Source organism: Trematomus bernacchii, unplaced genomic scaffold, assembly GCF_902827165.1.
Source record: "Trematomus bernacchii unplaced genomic scaffold, fTreBer1.1, whole genome shotgun sequence".
In the NCBI taxonomy this organism is placed as follows: domain Eukaryota; kingdom Metazoa; phylum Chordata; class Actinopteri; order Perciformes; family Nototheniidae; genus Trematomus; species Trematomus bernacchii.
In genome coordinates this window covers 4,018,530-4,038,964 of record NW_022987409.1, presented here as the reverse complement: position 1 = coordinate 4,038,964, position 20,435 = coordinate 4,018,530, and the positions used below count along the sequence as shown (strand labels likewise).

The following is a 20,435-nucleotide window of genomic DNA, read 5'->3' as shown; positions in this document are numbered from 1 at the left end:
TGGACAGCCGCTGATTACTGCTGCAGAGTAAACATTTGTTAGGCCTCTCTGTACAAGCACAGATAGTCCCCGGCTCAATTGACAGGGGCCCCTAAATTGTGTCTGTGACGCCTGATCCATCGCGTCAAAACCATTAAGAAGGACACTGGGTGTGATGATAATGTATCGATCAGGTTGTGATGGATGGCCACTGAGGATATATAAGTGAAGTTCTCTACCGAGCAGAGTTATAATCCAGATCTGACCATCTAGAGATAGAGGCACCATGATTTCTGTCGCTGTGTTTTACCTCTTGGCTGTGATTTGTTCTGCAAGACGGACACATGCTCTACCTCTCTACCCCGACATCGACCTGGAGCCACAGGCAGGTAAGACTCTTCTGATATTATTGCATTTATTTTAAAATGCTGCACTCTTAAGGGCAATTTGACTACTTTGCACGTCTGCATTTATGTGAGAAATGTATCTGAATGATGATACACATTTGATCTAATCTCAAGCAAACTCTGTTCATATTATTCCTAATTTTCCTTTGAGGTTATTATCTTATCTTTACTCAAATATTTGTATTCTTACATGCTCTTTAAGATATGGCTTTTGAAAAATGATCCAAAAATACATTTGACAAGTTATTCTGTTCAACTCACTGCAGGGATATTAATCTCATAATGACAGGCTGAAGTAAAAGCACATTTTCTTTTTAAATTTCAACAGATTTCATTCAGAAATTAGTGTCAGAGGTGGATGATGGACCCGACACGGCTGAGGGGGAGCAGAGAGAGGTGAATAATCTGTATCCTCTACTGATGCAGCACAATGGAGGAAGGGAGTCTTGGAATAAAGGTACAAATAACACAAATATCTTGCAGATAAATGGTCACAAAATGGTTATAATATAAGATAATGATTGCACTTCTATTTTTATGTTTTGAAGGTGCTAAAGATTCAATACAACAAGACAAGTTTGCAAACATGGTAAGGCTGATAATAACAAAGCATTGTATATCTTTATAGCAATTCAAAGAAGTGAAATTGCGCAGAAGAAAAAGTAGTTACTGCGAGGCAACAAGATGAATTCAATCTGAAGGCTGTTTTATGGGGCTGAAAATAAATTCTGATTATTTTTATAAATCTATAAAGAGAAAGTATTTCAGAATCTGAGATTGAACGAATTTATGCAGGAACTAAACCGCATTTTTTTTTAAGAGTAATCCTTCAAATAAATATATGAATAACTGTGAACAGGTTAAAATAAGGAGGTAAATGTGATCACGTAGTTACAGTTACAGCTCTGGCTTTAGATCAGAGTTCATCATGTTATCTGCGTGTGCTTTCTTCATGTTTTCTGTGTTGTTTTTAGGTGGAGGATCTCAGAGAAGCCGTCTTGAAGCTGGCGGCGGCCGACAAGCTTCGCTCTCAGGGTTTTCTCAGATCAGAGCAGAACTTGCCAAAAACAAACAAAAGAAGTGAGTGACTCTTATTATCTTCCATCAATCATTCAACACGCCTGCCCTTTATTTGCAGTCTTTGACAAAGGCTTATAGCATGTATAACCATTATAACTTTTATTTGTATTGGGCTTTTCTAAAATCAATGTTTACATACAATGAAACCCAAAAAGCAGCAACAAGGCAAGGCAAGGGAACCACAGCATAGACAAGATTTGATTTATACTTTTTCTTAAACATCTATTTCCTTAGACCCTTAGATTCAGAAAAGGAAACAACGTATAGTATATAAGTAGAATATAGTATATAGTAAAGTAGAATATAATATCAATTTAAACAAATGATGATGACAAAAGTATTTGGTTAATATTTAAAATAAAATGTAATGTAATAACTGGACGATGAACAGTGGTAATGATTTAAAGTAGTTTATTTATTATATTTTAGTCTATTTACTTATCTTTATTTAACTGTTTTACTCATGCTTGTCATGCATTAAGGGATTGTGTTGTTCAGTGCATAATGTGGTTTTGTGATGATGAAAAATGAACATTTTCACAGTGTTGGCAATTTAGAGTTAGGTTAATCTCACATGTGACTTCTGCTCTGTGTCGGACCCTCTCTGACCCCCTGACAGCATGTTTCTGGAAATACTGTGTCACCAACTAAAGCCCGGCCGCTGCAGGACGTTTGCTGTGATTTCTTCACGGCCTGGTCGGCCACGCCTTTCCTCTCCATCGTCATTTTTTTCCCCTACCAACCAGTTAATTCACCATCTACACCGAACGATCAAAAGTTATATTTTTGAAGTTGTAAAATTGTCTTTGTTTTTGTGGCTGAAAATAAACTTGAATATCAGAAATGCCATTATTGAAACCTGTTTTGGTTGTGATATTTCAAAGTAAAGATGTTTCTTTTATCTATAGTACCTAAAGAAAAGAGCATTATAGTATTAGTAGTCAGCACAAAAAAAAAACAAGATTATGACAAATCATTTTGATATTTATTATTAGTGTGACAGCGATAATCAGATACAGAAGTGTATTTCATGGTTTGCATTAAAATAACTGTACGTGGAGGTTTCTGCAGCTGCTGCTCACACTAACACAATCATATATGTTTTAAAGAGGGTGATTGATCAAAAAAGTGTTGAAAATATCTATTTACACTATACACAATAACAATAATTGTACATTTGGCCTTTTCAATATGGCTTGAAGATCTGTCTGAGTGACTATGGATGTGGATACATACAACCAATAAAACGTTTTACTTCAGCGTGTCCTAGAGTCTTACTGGAAAAAAAATACAGGTTTAAGGAGGAATAGTGTCTGTTTTGTGGCCACAGATTAGTAGGTTGTAGCGCCCTCTACAGATCACAACACAGTTACACTGAGTGAACACTTAATTACAGAGAATCCAAGGTTTTATTTCCTCTTGTTGGCCACGCTGAAGTAAGCCTTCTCGATTTCAATGTCGGCTGGACATGTCTGTTTGAACTCTTCTCTCTCGCTGGCGTTTCGAAGGTATCTCCACACGCCTGTGAACTCTGCGGGGATGTCAAAGTCGCAGTACTTCTTGGAAGCAACCTGAAATACAAAGAAAGGAAAATCTTAATTATAAAAGAATACTATGTTCATAAATATCAGAAAGTACTCAGATGATTTTCATGTAAAATGACCATGTTAAACAGTTTAGTATACTTTAATATAGTACAATGCATCATTTTTATGGTCATTAAGTAACTATAACTTTCATAATAATGTAGTGGATTTAAAATATAGATAATATTTCTCTTTATCACAGTGGAGTACCTTTAATAAAATAAATGCAGCAAAAGTACTTGGCATTGATTTAACATGAATTCAGGGACATAATGACACATTAATGGAAAAATATGAATATATCTGAATGGTTGTGAGATGATTGATCAGAGAGGAAAGAAGAAAATAAAACAGCTCTGATACACACATTGGTATTATTGGTTTAGCTTTTCCTGTGAAATGTTCGATCGTTTAACCTCTTTGGTTTGCAGACAGTTTGGATGGGAAATGTCTCTTTTGTGAAACTAATTAACATCATAAATGGTGACAAGGGGGCCACAACCACACACATTGTTTTGTAAGGAGTCACAAGCCCGGTGGTAAAATATTGATTTGATCTCTAATAATGCATACTTTTATACAACCTTAACATACCTTTTTTTCTTAATGTAAAATCTTATAATACAAATGAACATGCATAGATAAATTAATTGTATAGTAAAAAGTACAATATACAACCTCTGTCAAGTATCAAGTCAGTTCCTCAGAATTGTAGCAGTGAGTACACGTTTTCATAGAGCGAGTTTTGTCTAGTGTAGTCAAATAATGATTCCACCTAGCAGCGACCTCTTTGAGTCAATATAGGATTCAGAACTACAATTCTCAAGACACCCCCCAACCAATGAAGAGGCACAGATGTAGACAATTTGCCTCAACGTTTAACGCCAAACGTTTAACTTGACTCTTAAGAAGGCCTATTTTATTTTTTTGGAAACTACTTTATTTTCATAAAGACTCAAACGTCAGACACAGCTTTTCCACTGTGAGTAAATTGAATAACTTCAAAGATTACTCATTGAAAATGTCTTTATATGAGACCTCTGAAGTGGAGAAAGCACACATGTACTTATATACTTTGCACCACTGCCTTTAGACTAAACTATAGTTACTAGAGATGACCCTAGAATGAAAACCCATTAGATGCGAAGTCTCACCCTGATGACGTGCAGTTTGGGCAGCAGGTTGCAGTCGGCTAAGGTGAGGCGATCCCCGTCCAGAAACTTCCTCTTGGAGACGGTGACGGACTCTCTGGAGTTGTGGTCGATCTCCTCGGGCAGCGGGGAGTTCAGGTAGTTGTCCAGACGCTTGAACTCCCGCAGCAGGTTTTTCTCGTAGACTGGAGGGTCAGAAACACAGAGATGATGTTTTCTGTAATGGTATGTGGTGTAATGTAACTGCAAATACAATTACTCAAGTAAAGTGCACGAGTGCTTCCATTTTATGGCACGTTATTCATCGACTCCATTACATTTCAGAGGGAAAATATTGTACTTTTGACTTCTATCTGACTTTTATTGATCTTTTCTAGTTACTTTTTACGTTATAAATGGCCATACAAAATCTATAGGTTTATAAAATTCAATAGATTTCAAGAGGTTAAATTAACTAAACAAATATAACAGCTTTATCTCAAACAACCAGACTGCCCACATATCAAAGTATCACAAATACAATTCCAATAATATAATAATATACATGTGTAACAACATAAGGACCAAGTAGTTAAGTAATTGGTTGATGCTAATAATTACTATTTAATACACTGTTGGCTGTTTAAGTCTATTATGGAATATTACCATATTTTAGAGGCTTATCACATGTTTTGTAGATAGAATTAAAACCCCATTAGTTATTAGTGATAACATATTAAACATATATTTGATCTCTTTTCCTAAAATAAATACAAATAAAATCAATAAATAACAACATCACAATAAAAGCAAGTCTCTAATAATGGGTTTTAAAAAAGGTTATGGATTCTACTAGGCTTATCTGAGGATATGTACAAATATTATTTAAATTTAAATTAATGAATGTCCGACTTACAGGTGTTATTAGGACTGTTCTTGATGAAAGCAGAGAACTTTGCAAAAATATCAGCGCCCACATCAAAAGACTCTCTGTTTAGTGGGCTGAGATGAGGATACCTGCGGGGGAGGCGAGAAAGGGAGTGAACGTGTTTGATGAGAATACGCCATTGTCACAATCACACCTGATTAATATTTGTTTAGTGATTAAGCGGCAACAATACCTGGGAGGTGCCACTGTTAGTTCAAGAAACTCCTCGATTTTGATGAAGTCTGTTTTGAGGGTGCCGTTGTAGAGGAGGAAAGGAGGGTTGGTGCCGGGGGCCAAGTCTTTGAGCTCAGCGGGCTTCCTGCAGAGAGGACGCAGAAATGTGGAATAAGCATCATATAGTAAGGAGTCGAATGGGAATTATTTATCTCAAATGTAATTTTGAAAGAATTATGCAATATTGGTTACATTTGAAAAGTAGGATGAAAGAGAACGGCAGAAAGAGGAATACATTTTTCAGAAAAATACAGAAAAGCGGAATATTGAAAGGTTCTGCAACAGAGTAGAAAAAATGCATTACAAGTGGTACAGTATCTGCTCTGCTTTTGTGGTTGCTTGTCTTTGGTTTCTCTTTTGTTTTGAGATACAGACAAAAGGAAAGTAAAATACGTGGGTCCTGTCATGAATACATGCTGTAGCAAAAGGTATAATTTGCACAAGTTGAAGATATCAGGAATAAAATAAGAGATATGGACGATGTGTTTTAGATAAGGCCCGTTTTACCCCCTTAAGTTTGACATTTATATTGCAGATTTTCTTTGTCATCTGCAATCAGCTTAAACCTCTATAAGGGAAAAGGTATTTGAAAAATGAAGAAGAAGTAGGGCAGGGAGATGTCTTTCTTATAGATGTATTCAGTAAATGTATTTAATCTTACTGTTATCAAGCAAGTCAAAACTGAGAGCGTGGTGTTATCGAGGCTGTCAGAACCAAATGTGCTTCAGTAGATTAATGTTTTTAACATTGGCTGTGTGTTTAGTTATAAAAACACACTGTGCTGGGAGTGGTCGGCTGTGTAAAAGTGTGTGTATGTGTATGTGTGTGTGTTATGAATCATTCAATTATCAGCTTCCTTTCAAAGTTTCCTGATCTTATTTGCTCACCAGTAATGACGCTGAGAAATTCACACAATAAAGCCTCAATTAAAGAAGGTGTTTGTTTGACAGCGACACAGAGCTCTTTGTACATGGAGCTTTACGGCTCCTCCCTCTGACCTCTGTGAGACAGAGGGAGAAACACACCTATTGATAAGTGAGAAATTATTTGCATTACTCTTGAGTTCTCTCTCTCATTTGCTTCTTAAAAGAGTCCTGTGTAAAAGTCCCCAAGACCAGATGCTCAGGAAGTGTTTCTGACGGAGGGGGGCTTACTTCCTCATGTCAACAGTGGTCACTGTAAACTTCACTCCTTTCAGCCACAGCTCCATGAAGAGCCTCTGACAGAAGGGGCAGTTCCCCACGTTCTCCCCATCATGCCCAGCCTGAAAAACACAAACAAGTAAATGTTAAGTATACGACTACATGAGCCATAAATGTCCTGTTATAGCCAGTGAAGTGTTATAGCAAATCACAATATATTTTCTCCTCTGATCCGCTATTAAACACATCTAAAAGTGAAAGAAAGGCGTGTCCAGGCGGTTTCCTCCATTGAGGGAAAAGCAGGCATTGTGTTGTGGCGGAAAACAACTATTAGCTCTGCTCCCTCTTGATGTCAAAGGAAAAGTTTGACATTTTGAAAAATGATATGCTTTCTTTCCTGAAGTTGGATGGGAAGTTTGATACCACTTTCTCAGCCTGTTCGGTAAACATGAGTACAGTCAGTAGCTTGTTGGCATAGCAAAGGAAAAAGAAACAGCTAGCCTGAAGAGTATAAATAAGGTTTATGAGCTCTACTATTTCTTGTGTGTGTTTATAATCCTCCTACTTTTTGGTACAGACTAAACAAATGTGATATAGCGTTTTTTCTTGGCTTTTGTTTCCTGTATTTGCACCAATGCAAATTCCTTGCGCGTGAAAACCTAAGACTGATGTCACTCTCAGCAGAAAGCCTAAATGTTAACTGTTGAATTTTTCAACCCTTACCCATAAGAGACATGATGTACCGTCTACTACAGCATATTGTACTTTCTTCAATTGTTTTTAGTCTCACTTGACCTTGTTTTATATCTGTCTCTGCACAGATGCCTTTAACAAAAACAGGTTTGTGTACCAATAGAATGAAAAATTCCACGTGTTGTTATTGTCTGGCTATTAACATCAAGGAAGATATTTTTTTGTTTTTGATAATTTTTCTTGATATAGAGGTTTACAACTGAAAATATGTGTAAGTAAAGCGGGTGTACCAGTCCTCCTGTTCGCTCTCAGCTCCGTCTGGCTGTGCAATGATAAGGTCGGCTGTCTGTCTGTGGTCAGAGTTCACTGATAAAATATAAGCGCTGTGACACTCAACAGGGAAAGAAACACTTGTAGCATCTGCAGCACACAGTATCTTTAAATGGCACCCATCAAAATGAGAGTTGTCCTCTGATTGATCATACAACATGGTGCAGATCTCTGGCCTCTTATACAATACTGATAAGTGATCAGAAAATCCTTTGTTTGCCTTAATTCCTGAAGTGAAATTTTAAAACAGGGCATTTGTGTTTTCTGCTTCCCTGCAAGGAAATACTCAATTGAGAAATATTTTTTAATCCAAAATGAAAGAATACGATTCCTTAAGATGTCAAAGTTGTTTTAGTAAAACTGTCAAAACAGAATTGATTTCTGCAATATGAGTTCGAGAATTTTGTGTTTTCTTTCTTCTATGAAAATATATTTTTAATCTCATTGGGACCTCCCGGTTGAATCGAAGGTTAAATCAAATACATAAATATATATGTTCCTCTAAAAGGGAGGATATGAGGCAGTTACATTAAACAGGTAATAACAAGCAATAGAAAAACTGGTTAATGTTTGTCGACACAAGAGGCTCTTTTGACAGTGAATTCAGGTGTAATTGACTTTCCCTCACATGTTCCAGCCAACTTCTCCTTTTAAGTTATTATTGAAATTGAAAATGACTGACCTTAATAAACAACTCGATGCTTGGCTCCATTTCAGAGTTCTGTCGAAGTGCCATGTTGTCCCAAAACTAATTTAATACAACTTTTTGTTGTTGTTGTATTCCTTGTTCCAGTCAAAGCTTCTCCTTAAGTCTTTTTGCACCCACAGCGCTGTATGGAGAGAAGTCTGATAGCAGTGAATAGGTGCTGCTCTGGTTTAAATGGTCTCTGTGGAGAAAGTGTAACACCTCCTGGCTCAGTTTGTTTTGTCTCAGGAGGAGGCTATCGCTCTGAACATACTTCACTAGTGAGGGGAGAGGGAGGATCCAGAGAGATGGGCGGGGTACTCCCTCTTATATACCCAAAGCAACATCTATGAGCCTAAAATAGTTTCCTCTGCTTATTGCAATACACAGGAACTGATAACAGCGTGTGAGTCAAAACACACAAATTCAGAGGATTCATTATGGATCACTCACATTCCAACACTGTTAGGTATGAAGGGAATATTAGATTAGGAGGAAGGCTGATCCCAAATTCAACATTAGCATTTTAAATATGAAATAATATTTCAGAAAGTAAAAATAATGGTTTTAATGTAAGTCATCTCCCAGAAACCTGCAGGTCCGCTGCAACTCTTACTACTTTTAAATCCAGGCTGAAGACTTTTCTTTTTGCCGCTGCTTTTAATTGAACTATTCACATCTTAAACTGCACTGTAACTTTTATCCATGTATTTTTTCTTTTAATGTTTATTTTATTATCTTTTCTTTTTAATGACTGATTTTAAATGCCATTTTCTTAATGTCTTCCATTTTTGTAAAGCACTTTGAATTGCCTTGTGTTGAAAGGTGCTATATAAATAAACATGCCTTGCCTTGCCTTGCCTTCATCAACTAGTAATATGAGATATCTAACATTATATAAGTACAAGTAGATTGATTTTCTAACACAGAAATCTTCCCATCAGTTACCGTATACATTTCCAGTTTCATTCCTATCTATTTTCTGGGTTTTACAAAGGGTTTGGTTTATATATATCATTCATAGCCTAACCTAGATTTCACTTTAACCCATCTTCAGATTTCTCCTTATGGAAATGTACGCAAGTTATCAAGTATGACTTAGAGTTCTCTAAGTACTTTTTGCCAATATTGTATATTTTTGACACACTAACTCCAATACATTTTATTCAGAAATGTTGTCATTTGTATTCAATTCCAAACAGCTAAAATCTATTGTAAGAAGTTCCTTTAAATACATTTAAAAAATGTTTTGTCATTCATTAAGAACAGCTAATCTTGCCATCAGCTTACTGTGGTAATTATAATACTGTATTTACTGTATGGAATAATAACATGACATTGAGATAAGTAGTTCAGCATTAAAATTAGTTTAATTAGTTGTTCTTAAAGCACATTTCCTGAATATACGCAAATATTTTGACTTATACTGAAGGACTTGTAATCGCCCACCGCATGGTATATATTTTGCTAATTGTTTTCTACTTTATTCTACTCAGGGAAAAGATCACGTTGGATTTGTCACTATTCTTTTTAAACAAAAAGGGGATATTTCAGAGGTATTTGCAGTAACGCAACAGGCACATTTTACTTTGATTTGTTTTGCATGCGTTGAAGTGTCAAGAAAGTATTCAAAATATTACTTCTGTTTCATTTAATATTTAATATTCAAAGTGGTATGATTAGTAATTACATTAAAATATGTACTCTTATCTTGAACTCATAGCCCATGTGTTTGGAAGTGAGGGCTTAGTTCAGTATCTCCGTTTCTTGTAATACTATCATTTACAGTAAAGAGGAAAGTATTGTTTTTGGTGAAATCCCCAAGCTGTGGTTCAGACTTCCCCAAAGAAATAACACATCATGGGCAGAGTTATGCAACGCATCTCTAGGAATTTAAGAAAGACAGATCTGACTAACGCTCTGTGCGATTTTTGTTAGGTGGCTGAGTGCCATTAAAAACATTGATATTCCAAACAAATCCTGGAAATGTGATGAATAACACTCAATGATCACAGGAAATGTAAAAGAGGGAGAGAAAGTTGTTGAAAAAATATAGTATCCTCCTCTTCTTTATTAAATATCTGCAAAGTCAGAGAGGTTATGGCCTGGGATTGTCCAAATGTCTGCAGATAATCTCTCCTCCACACGCTGGTACCACCCCTCTCCCAAGTAGACCGCTTTAGGGAATAATTAGTCACTCTATTGACACTTCCTATGGGAGGTGAAAGGAATTTACTGGAGTATGAGGTGGGAGTGTCAATCTAACATAGGCACATTATTAAAAAGTGTGTCCTTCTCACCCTCCATTATAACTCTGCTATGGAGGGAGTGTTTTTTGGAGCCTGTGTGATAAATGACTAGAGGGCCATTCATATATTAACTTTGATTCACCATCACAAGTGGCTGCAGTAGCTGATAATGTCACAGTTCTCATGAATTATGCGTCAGTGTTTGGTTGGTATGACAACAACTGTCACACACAGAGTTTGGTAAGAGACCAAACTAAAGTTAATCACAGCTTTTAAAGTAAACTGTGAGGACATTCAACAGGAGAGATATCCTGAGTACTTGTGGAAAAAACTTGTCAATGACCTTTAACTTCCTCTTCCACAGACAGAAAGACAGGAAAGCCCCGAGAGATGCAGAAATCTCCGCTGGACACACACACAGCTGGAAGTGACCTCCTGGAAACAAAGTGCCTTATCTCCTTAAACAGAACCCAGTCCAAGAGAATGAGTCTTGATTTTTATATTACACACACACACACACACACACACACACACACACACACACACACACACACACACACACACACACACACACACACACACACACACACACACACACACACACACACACACCCACACACCCACACACACACACACACACACACACACACACACACACACACACACACACACACACACACACACGTTACAATGAGTTTCGTTTTCGGGGGAAGATGGTCTCTTTTGGAAATAGCATTCATCAGGTATTAATTTAGTTTAACATTTTAGAAAATACACTTATTGTTTATTTTTTAGAAGAGATTAGGACAAAAATATGAATACCATTATTTTGTTGGTGAGTCAAGTATAAAGATGGAGCTTGAAGGTTAATAGAATAGCTTAGCATAAAGACTAGCAGCAGGGGGAGACAGCTGGACAGCAACTTAACAGGTTGTTGGCTCGTACAGAATAATAACAGAAATCTAAAATGTCTTAAGTAAATGTTAGCAAACAACAGCAAACCGCAGTGACTTACTGGAGTCTTGTCGCTACAGCGAGGTTGTCAGGTGTGCTTGTATGAGCACAGAGGAAGGTCAACTGCTCCCACCTGCTGCTAAGCTAAGCCAAGCTAAATGAAGCTAAGCTAATTGCATTCTTGCTGAAGCTCCTGAACTTAATACTTAATACACAGACATGAAAAAGGCATTAATGCTCTCATCGAACAGTCTGTAATACTGCAAATACAAAAATAAAATCGATAATTAAATTAGGGCAAAATCTCCCAAAAGGTTAAACTATGAACTAACTTAGTTCCACAACCCAAAACAACCAACCAAAAAAAGTCACACCATAGGCTTTTTTGCAGCATTTTAATCTCGTATAAAGTGAAGGATGTTTGATTTTCTTCTGCAATATTATTCTCGTTTGAACATGCAGCAGAGCTTTAAATCAAAAGACTACAGATTAAATGTAAATGCATCCCCCTAAACATGGAGCTTAGATATCAACTAACTGCACTGCAGATATTTTTTTATTGCTGGAAGGGGGTGGCTGCTTCTTGGAAACACAATGGCATCATTGACCTACTGACCGCCGTCTCCCGGACAGTCAATAGCACGACAACTCAAACAAAACGAGGAGAGGAGAGGTCTCTCCTGCAGGATATACACAATGAAAGTGCCATGGATTTACTGCTTCTTATCTCTTCTCTTGGCCCTGAAGATTCACACCGCTCATTCAGCTCCCGATTTCACTCGTAAGTGTTTTGTTTTCAATGTCAAAAGTATTATTCTTTTTTGAGTAGGTTAAAATGCTGAACAGTTGTTTTTCAGCCATTAACTGTAACTGAAAAGGAAGTTTCTGAGAGATATTAAGCATCCTTTAATTTTTTCTGCATATCCTGCTTTCTAAACAGCTGCTGCAACTCATGGTTAAAGACCAGAGTGAGGGTGCTGAACTTAGACCTTCAAATAATATATCCCTTTAAAGCATTAGACAAACTGCAGCCTGGCTATTATGATGGATGGCATTATGGTAACATTGATATATTCAGACAATGTCAAAGGTATCTCTACAAACAAATATATTGTTAGCACTGCAGTGTATCTCTCTATCTGACCTCATCATAGATTTCCATTTTGTGTGCGGCTGCAGGCTCTAAGGGGCTTAATAATAGTTCATTGTGAGTGAGTGCCTGGTACTGCCTTTCTTTTTCCCACACACACACACTCACACGTACACAACACAGTGGGCCAATTACAGGAAGCACACACACACACACACACACACACACACACACACACACACACACACACACACACACACACACACACACACACACACACACACACACACACACACACACACACACACACACACACACACACACACACACACACACACACACACACACGGGTGGGGAGACTTTAGAGTCTATGCTCTGTTGTCTTCTATGTTTGTCTGTGTGGTCATGTAGTCAAAATATTATCCAGAGTTACACCCAGTGAAGCAGGGCCGAGCTAAAAAAAGCATCTTATAGGTCACAATGTACTTTATTTTTGGGGAAGGGAAACCATATGCCTTCTTAATGAAAAGCAAATCTGAAACTGTCGTTTAATAAGTAAGTTTAACAGATTTTCTTCCATATTTTAAGTAATTGGGTATAAGAAATATATTACAAAGATGTCCTCTTTAGCAGAAATTAACCCTTGTGTGGTGTTCATATTTTTGTTATTCAGCCAGTGTTCGTGGGTCTGGTGGACCCGCTGCCTTTTTGGGTTTCAATTCAACACAATCAAACTATTTTATGTTAAAATACTCAACAGATGTTTACTTCATCCCAATTACAAGCAATATAAACAGCATGGTTAATATTTGCCCTTTTACATTTGTTAGATCACATTAATGAATTAAAGTGCCACTTGTTTTTTTGACCGCTGACCGGCTGGTCCTGTGGCTCGTCTTTTCTTTAGTAACTAGCTGATGCTCTCATCCTCTTCTTCAAAGTCACTGTCAGACTCAGAATTCTCAGAAATGTGATCCTCACATTCTGAAACCTCTTCCTCTTCCTCTACATCATCATCAAATGGTTCTCTCTCTTCCAAAATCATCTGCAAGGCCCTCTGAGCAGAGAATCTTTTGGCCATCTTGATCAGTTGTGATAAGGACCCAAACTGGCGAAGCTTTATTTATTGTGTCCCGCCCCAAACTTGCAGATGGGATAGAGTGGGAACACAATTAAGATTGGTTCCCGCAAGACATAATGCAGGAATGTGAGAGCAGACAGGTGTCGGTGCTTGCATTTATCAACAATGTTGCAACCTGGTGCGGGAATGGCAGGGGCAGAAACACAAAAGTCTCACACGCACGCACGCACGCACGCACGCACGCACGCACGCACGCACGCACGCACGCACGCACGCACGCACGCACGCACGCACGCACGCACGCACGCACGCACGCACGCACACACACACACACCTTGGTGACCAGACATCTCCTTCATACCCGAACATCCTGTATGTAATATAAATGTGTAGGGGGGTGTACAGTGGGTGGTCATTGAAAATGTGTTCTGATTTATGTTCTTCACAGAAAATGAGCCAAGGCCATTGAGTGTGAGTTTGAAAAAATAATTGATATAATTTTTCTTTAGATAAATAATGAAAACGGGTCCCACAGATCCGAACACCATACAAGGGTTGAGTCAATGTCCTTCTTTGATTAACATTGGAAACAAATATAAAATATTTTGAAGAAAATCTAAAATGTCTCACAATGAGAAAAAGCAGGTCCCACTGTATTTACAAAGGACTGAGTCTTGAAAATAAGATCTAACATTTTGAGCTAAAACTCTTGTAAATAAAATAAATTATATGACCACTTATTTTGATCAATAATCTCCTTTACTGCCATATGTGCCAAGATGTTCTCTGTCAGTGCTATATCAGTAGAACGCTCAGGATGTGCTTTTCACGGTAGACCAGGACAGATAAAAAACACGTGTTCAAGATAATAGCCTCAGTGTCAGGACAAAAATAATGTAGATTTTCAGGAGTTGTATGCTAACCAACTGCTTTTATTGTAGTCTACCTTCACAACATCTTGAAGAACCACACAGCTCATGCTTGTGAAGGAGACACGCTCATCATCAAGTGTCCCTCCAGGACGTCTGTGGCCGTCCTCTCGGCTTTCTATGGACGACGTGTTCCTAATCTGCATTTGTGTCCCTCTGCAAACACAAACACAACTGCAGAGGAGGATAACGAATGCACTTCCCCAGTCGCTACCGAGGTATCCTGAATGTGAAATCAGACTATGTTTAAATAAAATGCTCTGGAGATTTAGAGTATACTGTAGTCAACAAGTTTCCCTGTCCTTGCAGAAAGTGCTGTCAGAGTGTCAGGATCGGCGGTCCTGTCACATCCCTGTCTTCAGTCCAGTGTTTGGGCAGGACCCCTGTCCTCTCACCAGCAAGTACCTTCTAGTCTCCTACAAGTGCAGACCAGGTATGTTGCCATGGTCCTATATTTGTAATGTGGAGAATCATTGACTAAAACAGTAGTGTCAGTGTGCCAACAATTCATTCAGTTTAGTTGCTAAAAAAAATATATGAAGCAATAGCAGAATTGTTTGTTTGGCATGTTCAAGATTATCATGCAAACAATCTAGGCTTTATCGTATTACAGAGATAGTTTGAATGTTGTGAAGTGGGGTTGTATAGGCTACTTATCCATAGTCAGTGTACTATTTACTGTAGATGGCGGGCAGCATTACCCTGTTTGTAAAAACTGACATAATTTACTAAGCAGAAAAACGTATTACGACACCCAAAAGCAAAGCATACCTAAAAAAAAAAGGGGTCTATGGAAATCCTGTATTTGGAAATGGAAATGTAGGATTTGATTTGTGCTTTAAGAGGTACTGGATTATCTACACTATATTATAATATTTTGATAGTTAACATAATTTTATTATCTCGGTTTTATAAAATTGAATTATGATCTTTATCGGTATATTGCGACAGGGAGCCTAGCCTTCACATAAAAGATGTCATTCATGAGCTAAAACCATAGACTGTATATATAAAGGCTAAGACATGCCAAGTCTACTTACTACATTTGCATGGAAATACTCCTTTCTTTAATGGTGTTTACATGTTATCTGTTCTTCAGAGCACCACCGCAGCAGGCTGGTGTGTGAGAATGAGCGTCTGAGGCTGACTTGTAAAAACGACACCGTCCTCGCCATCTACTCAGCCTCGTTCGGACACCTGCTGCACGGCAGTCCTCACTGTCCTCAGGAACCTGGATCACACAATGACATGGGTCTGAAACCTGCTTCTTATCTGCTAGTGAAGATATAGTGGAACCAATATAAGTTCTAGGCATAAGTGGGGAGTAATTAGTGGGTCCTATTATTTTAGTTTGGTTTAGTTTAGTTATATCAAGGATGATGTGTACATAAATACAATAGTCTTAAACATTAAAAGAGATGATTCGTAGAGATGGCAAATTTAGAAACCATTTGTATGACAAACTACTACTGTTACAAATGTATATTCAAAGTAATAAAAACAGGTTGTCCAAATAATTCACACAATAAGCACAATTTGCTTAAAATTCTTCTTATTCTTTTACTTAACAGGAAACAAAGAAGGTTCATTTGTTAGCATACAAACGAGCTTAGATTTTATACCAGTTAATGATGTTAATAATAATCAGATTTCTAAGAATAAAACCATTATTTATTATACTAAACTTTATTTATTTCAGAGTGTCTGTCCTCCACGGCTCTGAGGAAGGTGTCACGCCGGTGTCACAGCAGAGCGAGCTGCTCACTGGTGGCCGACACCCAAACATTTGGGGACCCGTGTTTCCCCGGCACCAGGAAACACCTGCGGGTGTCCTTCACTTGTGGTATGTTACAAACCCGATGTTACTGCATACAGCACCTCCTTAAAATACATTTATATCTTAGGGACATTTCAGAAATGTTACCTCAAAAACGTTCAAACTCCTACACGTAATGGTTCTATACAACTGTATTTTATTGTGCATTTTAATATGAAATGCATCTATCAAATTGACTTCTCTTATTGCGCTATTCTAGGGCTTTTAACACAACTGTCTATTATATAACATCTTAATTATCCTAATCTGTCTATCAAATTAAATTCTCTAATTGATTCTTCTTCTTTTTTTATAATAGTTTCCCATTTTCTCTCTAAGTATAGCTATGAGTTGTTTTTTTGTTTTCCTTCAATATTATTTTGTAATTCACTCAATGTTATTGTAAATACACGTTGATGCTCAACTCAAATATAAATAAAGTTTAAATTATTAAATGTACGCATCACCTTTCAAAATGTCAAATTTTCTATTTAGTGCCCCGGTATCTTCTGGAAGATGTTAGTCGAGGGTCAACTGATCCTTTCATGATCTCAGACTACACACATGGTGAGAGAAAGACTCCAAATGCACAGGTTTTTGTAACATGCAGCAGACTTTGACTGGTGTCTGAGCCCAGACCCCTCTCACCTGCAGGCGGATGGTACACTGGCCCCACCTACAGGCCTCATAATGTGCTCGTAACCAACTCTCTGGAGATCATTGAAAAAATGTTGGGTATGTGCAGTGACGCCTGTAGACCTCAGGCTATAGGGTTGCATGTATGTACATGTAGATCATACTTTAAAAAGGCCTGTAAGGTTGGATTGCATGTTTTAGTCCTACAAAATTGACACAGTGACACAAAGCAAAGGAAATAATTAGAAGTGTATAAGCCTATATCTTTCTTCTTCTCTGCATTGTGGAGCTCTCCTCAATTTTTCTATGCAGTAATACAGAATGTGCAAAAATATTCAGATGACTGCTTACTATTTTCTAAAAGATGTCGTAGATTTTTGTGTTGATCCTTACATCAGTCAGCCTTATGCTCCCTTTCAGTTGATTACAGTAAATTAAAATGAAGCGGCACATGCATGAAAGCTGTAAAAGTCTTTTTTTACGTCATCATAGAAAGGGTATACAGTTTAAAGCATGATAAGCTTTTTTTTATTCTCTTATTATCCAGAGCCAACTCTGAAATCTTAAATGTTGAATATCTCTATTTGCACACAAGCTTACTGGTTAAAAGTGTACAAAACAATGTAAATATGTATGGCCAGGATGTTTAACAGGATGGATATCTGTGTATTTTCAGTGTCTCATGCCACATTTTGATTTTAGTGTGATTCACAATCATCACACGTCTCATTCTCACTCAGATTTCCCAGAGCGAGTGGCTCTGTACTTTGTGGTTGGCATCTGTGCTGGTCTGGTTTTCCTGCTCTGCCTGTTTGGTGTACGCTCCACACTGGTGAGGGATGTTAAAGATCTGGTTTCTGACCTGAAGGAGGAGCTGGAAGCTTCTCGCAGGAAACGAAAGGAACTCATGCAGGATCTCTTTGACGATGACATCTCAGACACGGCGTCCTTCCGTTGCCTGACACAATCCTACCGCACGACAGAAATCCTCAGTCCTTCCACTTTGACGGTCGAGATGGTTGAACGTGAGGTGGAACAGACGAGGGACCTGCCCAACGGAGACATTTGGCCACATCGAGACTCCAGCCCTTATGCCATTCATAAGATTAAAACCTACAACAACTGAGAGAAGTCACATGTACAGTTGAAACTATTGCTAAATAATCCTTCTGATTACATTAAAGTTTTGGACTGAAATTGACTTTCAAAATAATGTAACTTCTTTATCCATGTTTTGTCATTTTTGTCAAAGTGACTATTAACAATAAAGAGTTCAATACAATGTGTTACATGAATTGGTTATGAAGATTAACAGTAGAAGATTTGTTCATGAAGGTATTTTTTTATGAAATGTAACAAATGGGACAAATGATTATGCCTCGGGAAGTTTTCTGCATATTTGTTTTGGTTTTAAGATGTCATATAAAATGTCAAACCAGTATATAGTGTACAATCAACATTGTAAATAGTAATAGTTGTTTTAGTAGGGTGAGAAATTAGGTATATTTTAAGTGATGTTTCCTAGAAAGTCCTTGCACAAATGTAGATGCTTTTTTTGAGTAACAGTTACAAACCATTCTTTAAAAATACTACAATGCCTACTAATAAAAAAGGTTAAAGCCCTGAATTCAAAATATTGTTTAATATTTTCAGCAAAATGTTTTGGGTGTGAAAAGTAAAAAATATTCATCATGAAAAATGACACTTTTTAAATGTTTTAATTTATTATGAATCCTTCTTTTTTTATTAGGAGTTTTTTTTAATGTTGTAGCTGGTAAGGTGTGGCAAATAAAATAAGCTAATTTAAGTATAATGTACTGCATTTAGCTCAGTAGCCTGATACTGCATCACATTTTAAAAATTGATCATACATCTTGTATCTACTGTAACACCTCTCAAGTATAGCTGTCAAATGAATGAAGGAGAGCAAAAATGCTAAATAGTTTTTACTGAAGTGGCTGGTGTTGTGTCAAATTATGCACCCCCATCATGAAATGCCCCCCTTGTCACGGGAACGCGCATTTCTAAATGACACGTTTACACCTTAAAACGATGTTTAAAACGAAAAGTAAACGTTCAGGGTTTTTATTAATGGTAATTTTCAGACTGTGAGTTGTTTAGTGGTAGCTCATATAGTTTTGATTCTTGTGGTTAAACTTGTCGCTCCGTATTTGATGGTAGTGGTGTCGAAATTCATTCGTCACTACCTTTTCAGTTTTTGTTTTTTTTAATCTTTTTTTTTTGTATTATTGTTACGTCCTGTCTGTATACACGTGCTTTAAAATGTATTGTTTAATTTTACATATTTGTCATATAATAATAAAAATATATGTTTACAAATGTTACATAGTCTTTGTCAGCATATTTTTGCCAAGTTATGCACCCCTTGCTATCTTACATAATAAAAGTGTCACATTCATGAAACTTGCTCCATTCATTGGTACTAGTCCTACAACTATACCCTGAAAAATGCTTGAGGGTGGGATTAATAGAAACATCTTTTGGGGGGGTGCATTTTATGACAGGCCTGGTTTATCATCCGAGTCAGAAATAAAACAAATATGGAGTGAGGGCTAGTCCTGCAATTGTCCAACACATTTACATACACACAGTAATTAATAATACATGTTGAATGAAATAAAGAAATAAAGTGACATATTATCCATACTAAAATTGTATACATTATCACACATAAAATAAACATTCATTTTGAAGATTAGAGTCCAGTGACATGGTAAGCAATCAAAGTCAGTGTGAACAACATGTCATATTCATCTTTAACCCTTGTGTTGTGTTCGAAAGCTGTTACCGTTCATGGTGTTCGCGGGTCAATTTTGACCCATGATTTATCTCCATCTCCAAAACACTCCAAAATAATGACCAAACAATCCTGTTGTAATTTAAAGGTTATGATGGAGTTAAAACAATATTGGATGATAGTCATTATTTTGGAGTGTTTTGGAGATGGAGATAAATCATGGGTCAAAATTGACCCGCGAACACCATGAACGGTAACAGCTTTCGAACACAACACAAGGGTTAAAGATGAATATGACATGTTGTTCACACTGACTTTGATTGCTTACCATGTCACTGGACTCTAATCTTCAAAATGAATGTTTATTTTATGTGTGATAATGTACACAATTTTAGTATGGATAATATGTCACTTTATTTCTTTATTTCATTCAACATGTATTATTAATTACTGTGTGTATGTAAATGTGTTGGACAATTGCAGGACTAGCCCTCACTCCATATTTGTTTTATTTCTGACTCGGATGATAAACCAGGCCTGTCATAAAATGCACCCCCCCCCCCCAAATATGTTTATATTATTCCCACCCTCAAGCATTTTTCAGGGTATAGTTGTAGGACTAGTACCAATGAATGGAGCAAGTTTCATGAATGTGACACTTTTATTATGTAAGATAGCAAGGGGTGCATAACGTGGCAAAAATATGCTTACAACGACTATGTAACATT

General features: G+C 37.2%; 3 protein-coding genes across 3 annotated transcripts; 2 read left to right on the top strand and 1 right to left on the bottom strand.

Annotated features, from left to right (window-relative positions):
• Positions 1-265: 265 nt before the first annotated feature.
• urp1 (urotensin-related peptide 1) lies at positions 266-2,380 on the top strand. The gene is made up of 5 exons (XM_034138355.1): positions 266-368; positions 715-843; positions 935-975; positions 1,361-1,466; positions 2,086-2,380. Exons 1-5 carry the CDS (start codon positions 266-268, stop codon positions 2,115-2,117), a joined length of 411 nt encoding a protein of 136 aa, XP_033994246.1. The 3' UTR covers positions 2,118-2,380.
• Positions 2,381-2,429: 49 nt separating this feature from the next.
• Positions 2,430-8,453, bottom strand: clic2 (chloride intracellular channel 2). Its single transcript, XM_034138354.1, has 6 exons — positions 8,192-8,453; positions 6,499-6,608; positions 5,304-5,429; positions 5,099-5,199; positions 4,207-4,388; positions 2,430-3,037 (listed from the first exon to the last, which is right to left on the bottom strand). Exons 1-6 carry the CDS (start codon positions 8,243-8,245, stop codon positions 2,876-2,878), a joined length of 735 nt encoding a protein of 244 aa, XP_033994245.1. The 5' UTR covers positions 8,246-8,453; the 3' UTR covers positions 2,430-2,875.
• A 3,591-nt stretch (positions 8,454-12,044) lies between these two features.
• On the top strand, positions 12,045-19,289 carry si:ch73-335m24.2 (protein eva-1 homolog C). Its single transcript, XM_034136297.1, has 8 exons — positions 12,045-12,178; positions 14,510-14,715; positions 14,807-14,930; positions 15,597-15,749; positions 16,197-16,340; positions 16,809-16,880; positions 16,968-17,048; positions 17,690-19,289. The coding sequence occupies exons 1-8, from the start codon at positions 12,094-12,096 to the stop codon at positions 18,073-18,075; spliced, it is 1,251 nt and encodes a 416-aa protein (XP_033992188.1). The 5' UTR covers positions 12,045-12,093; the 3' UTR covers positions 18,076-19,289.
• Positions 19,290-20,435: the final 1,146 nt, after the last annotated feature.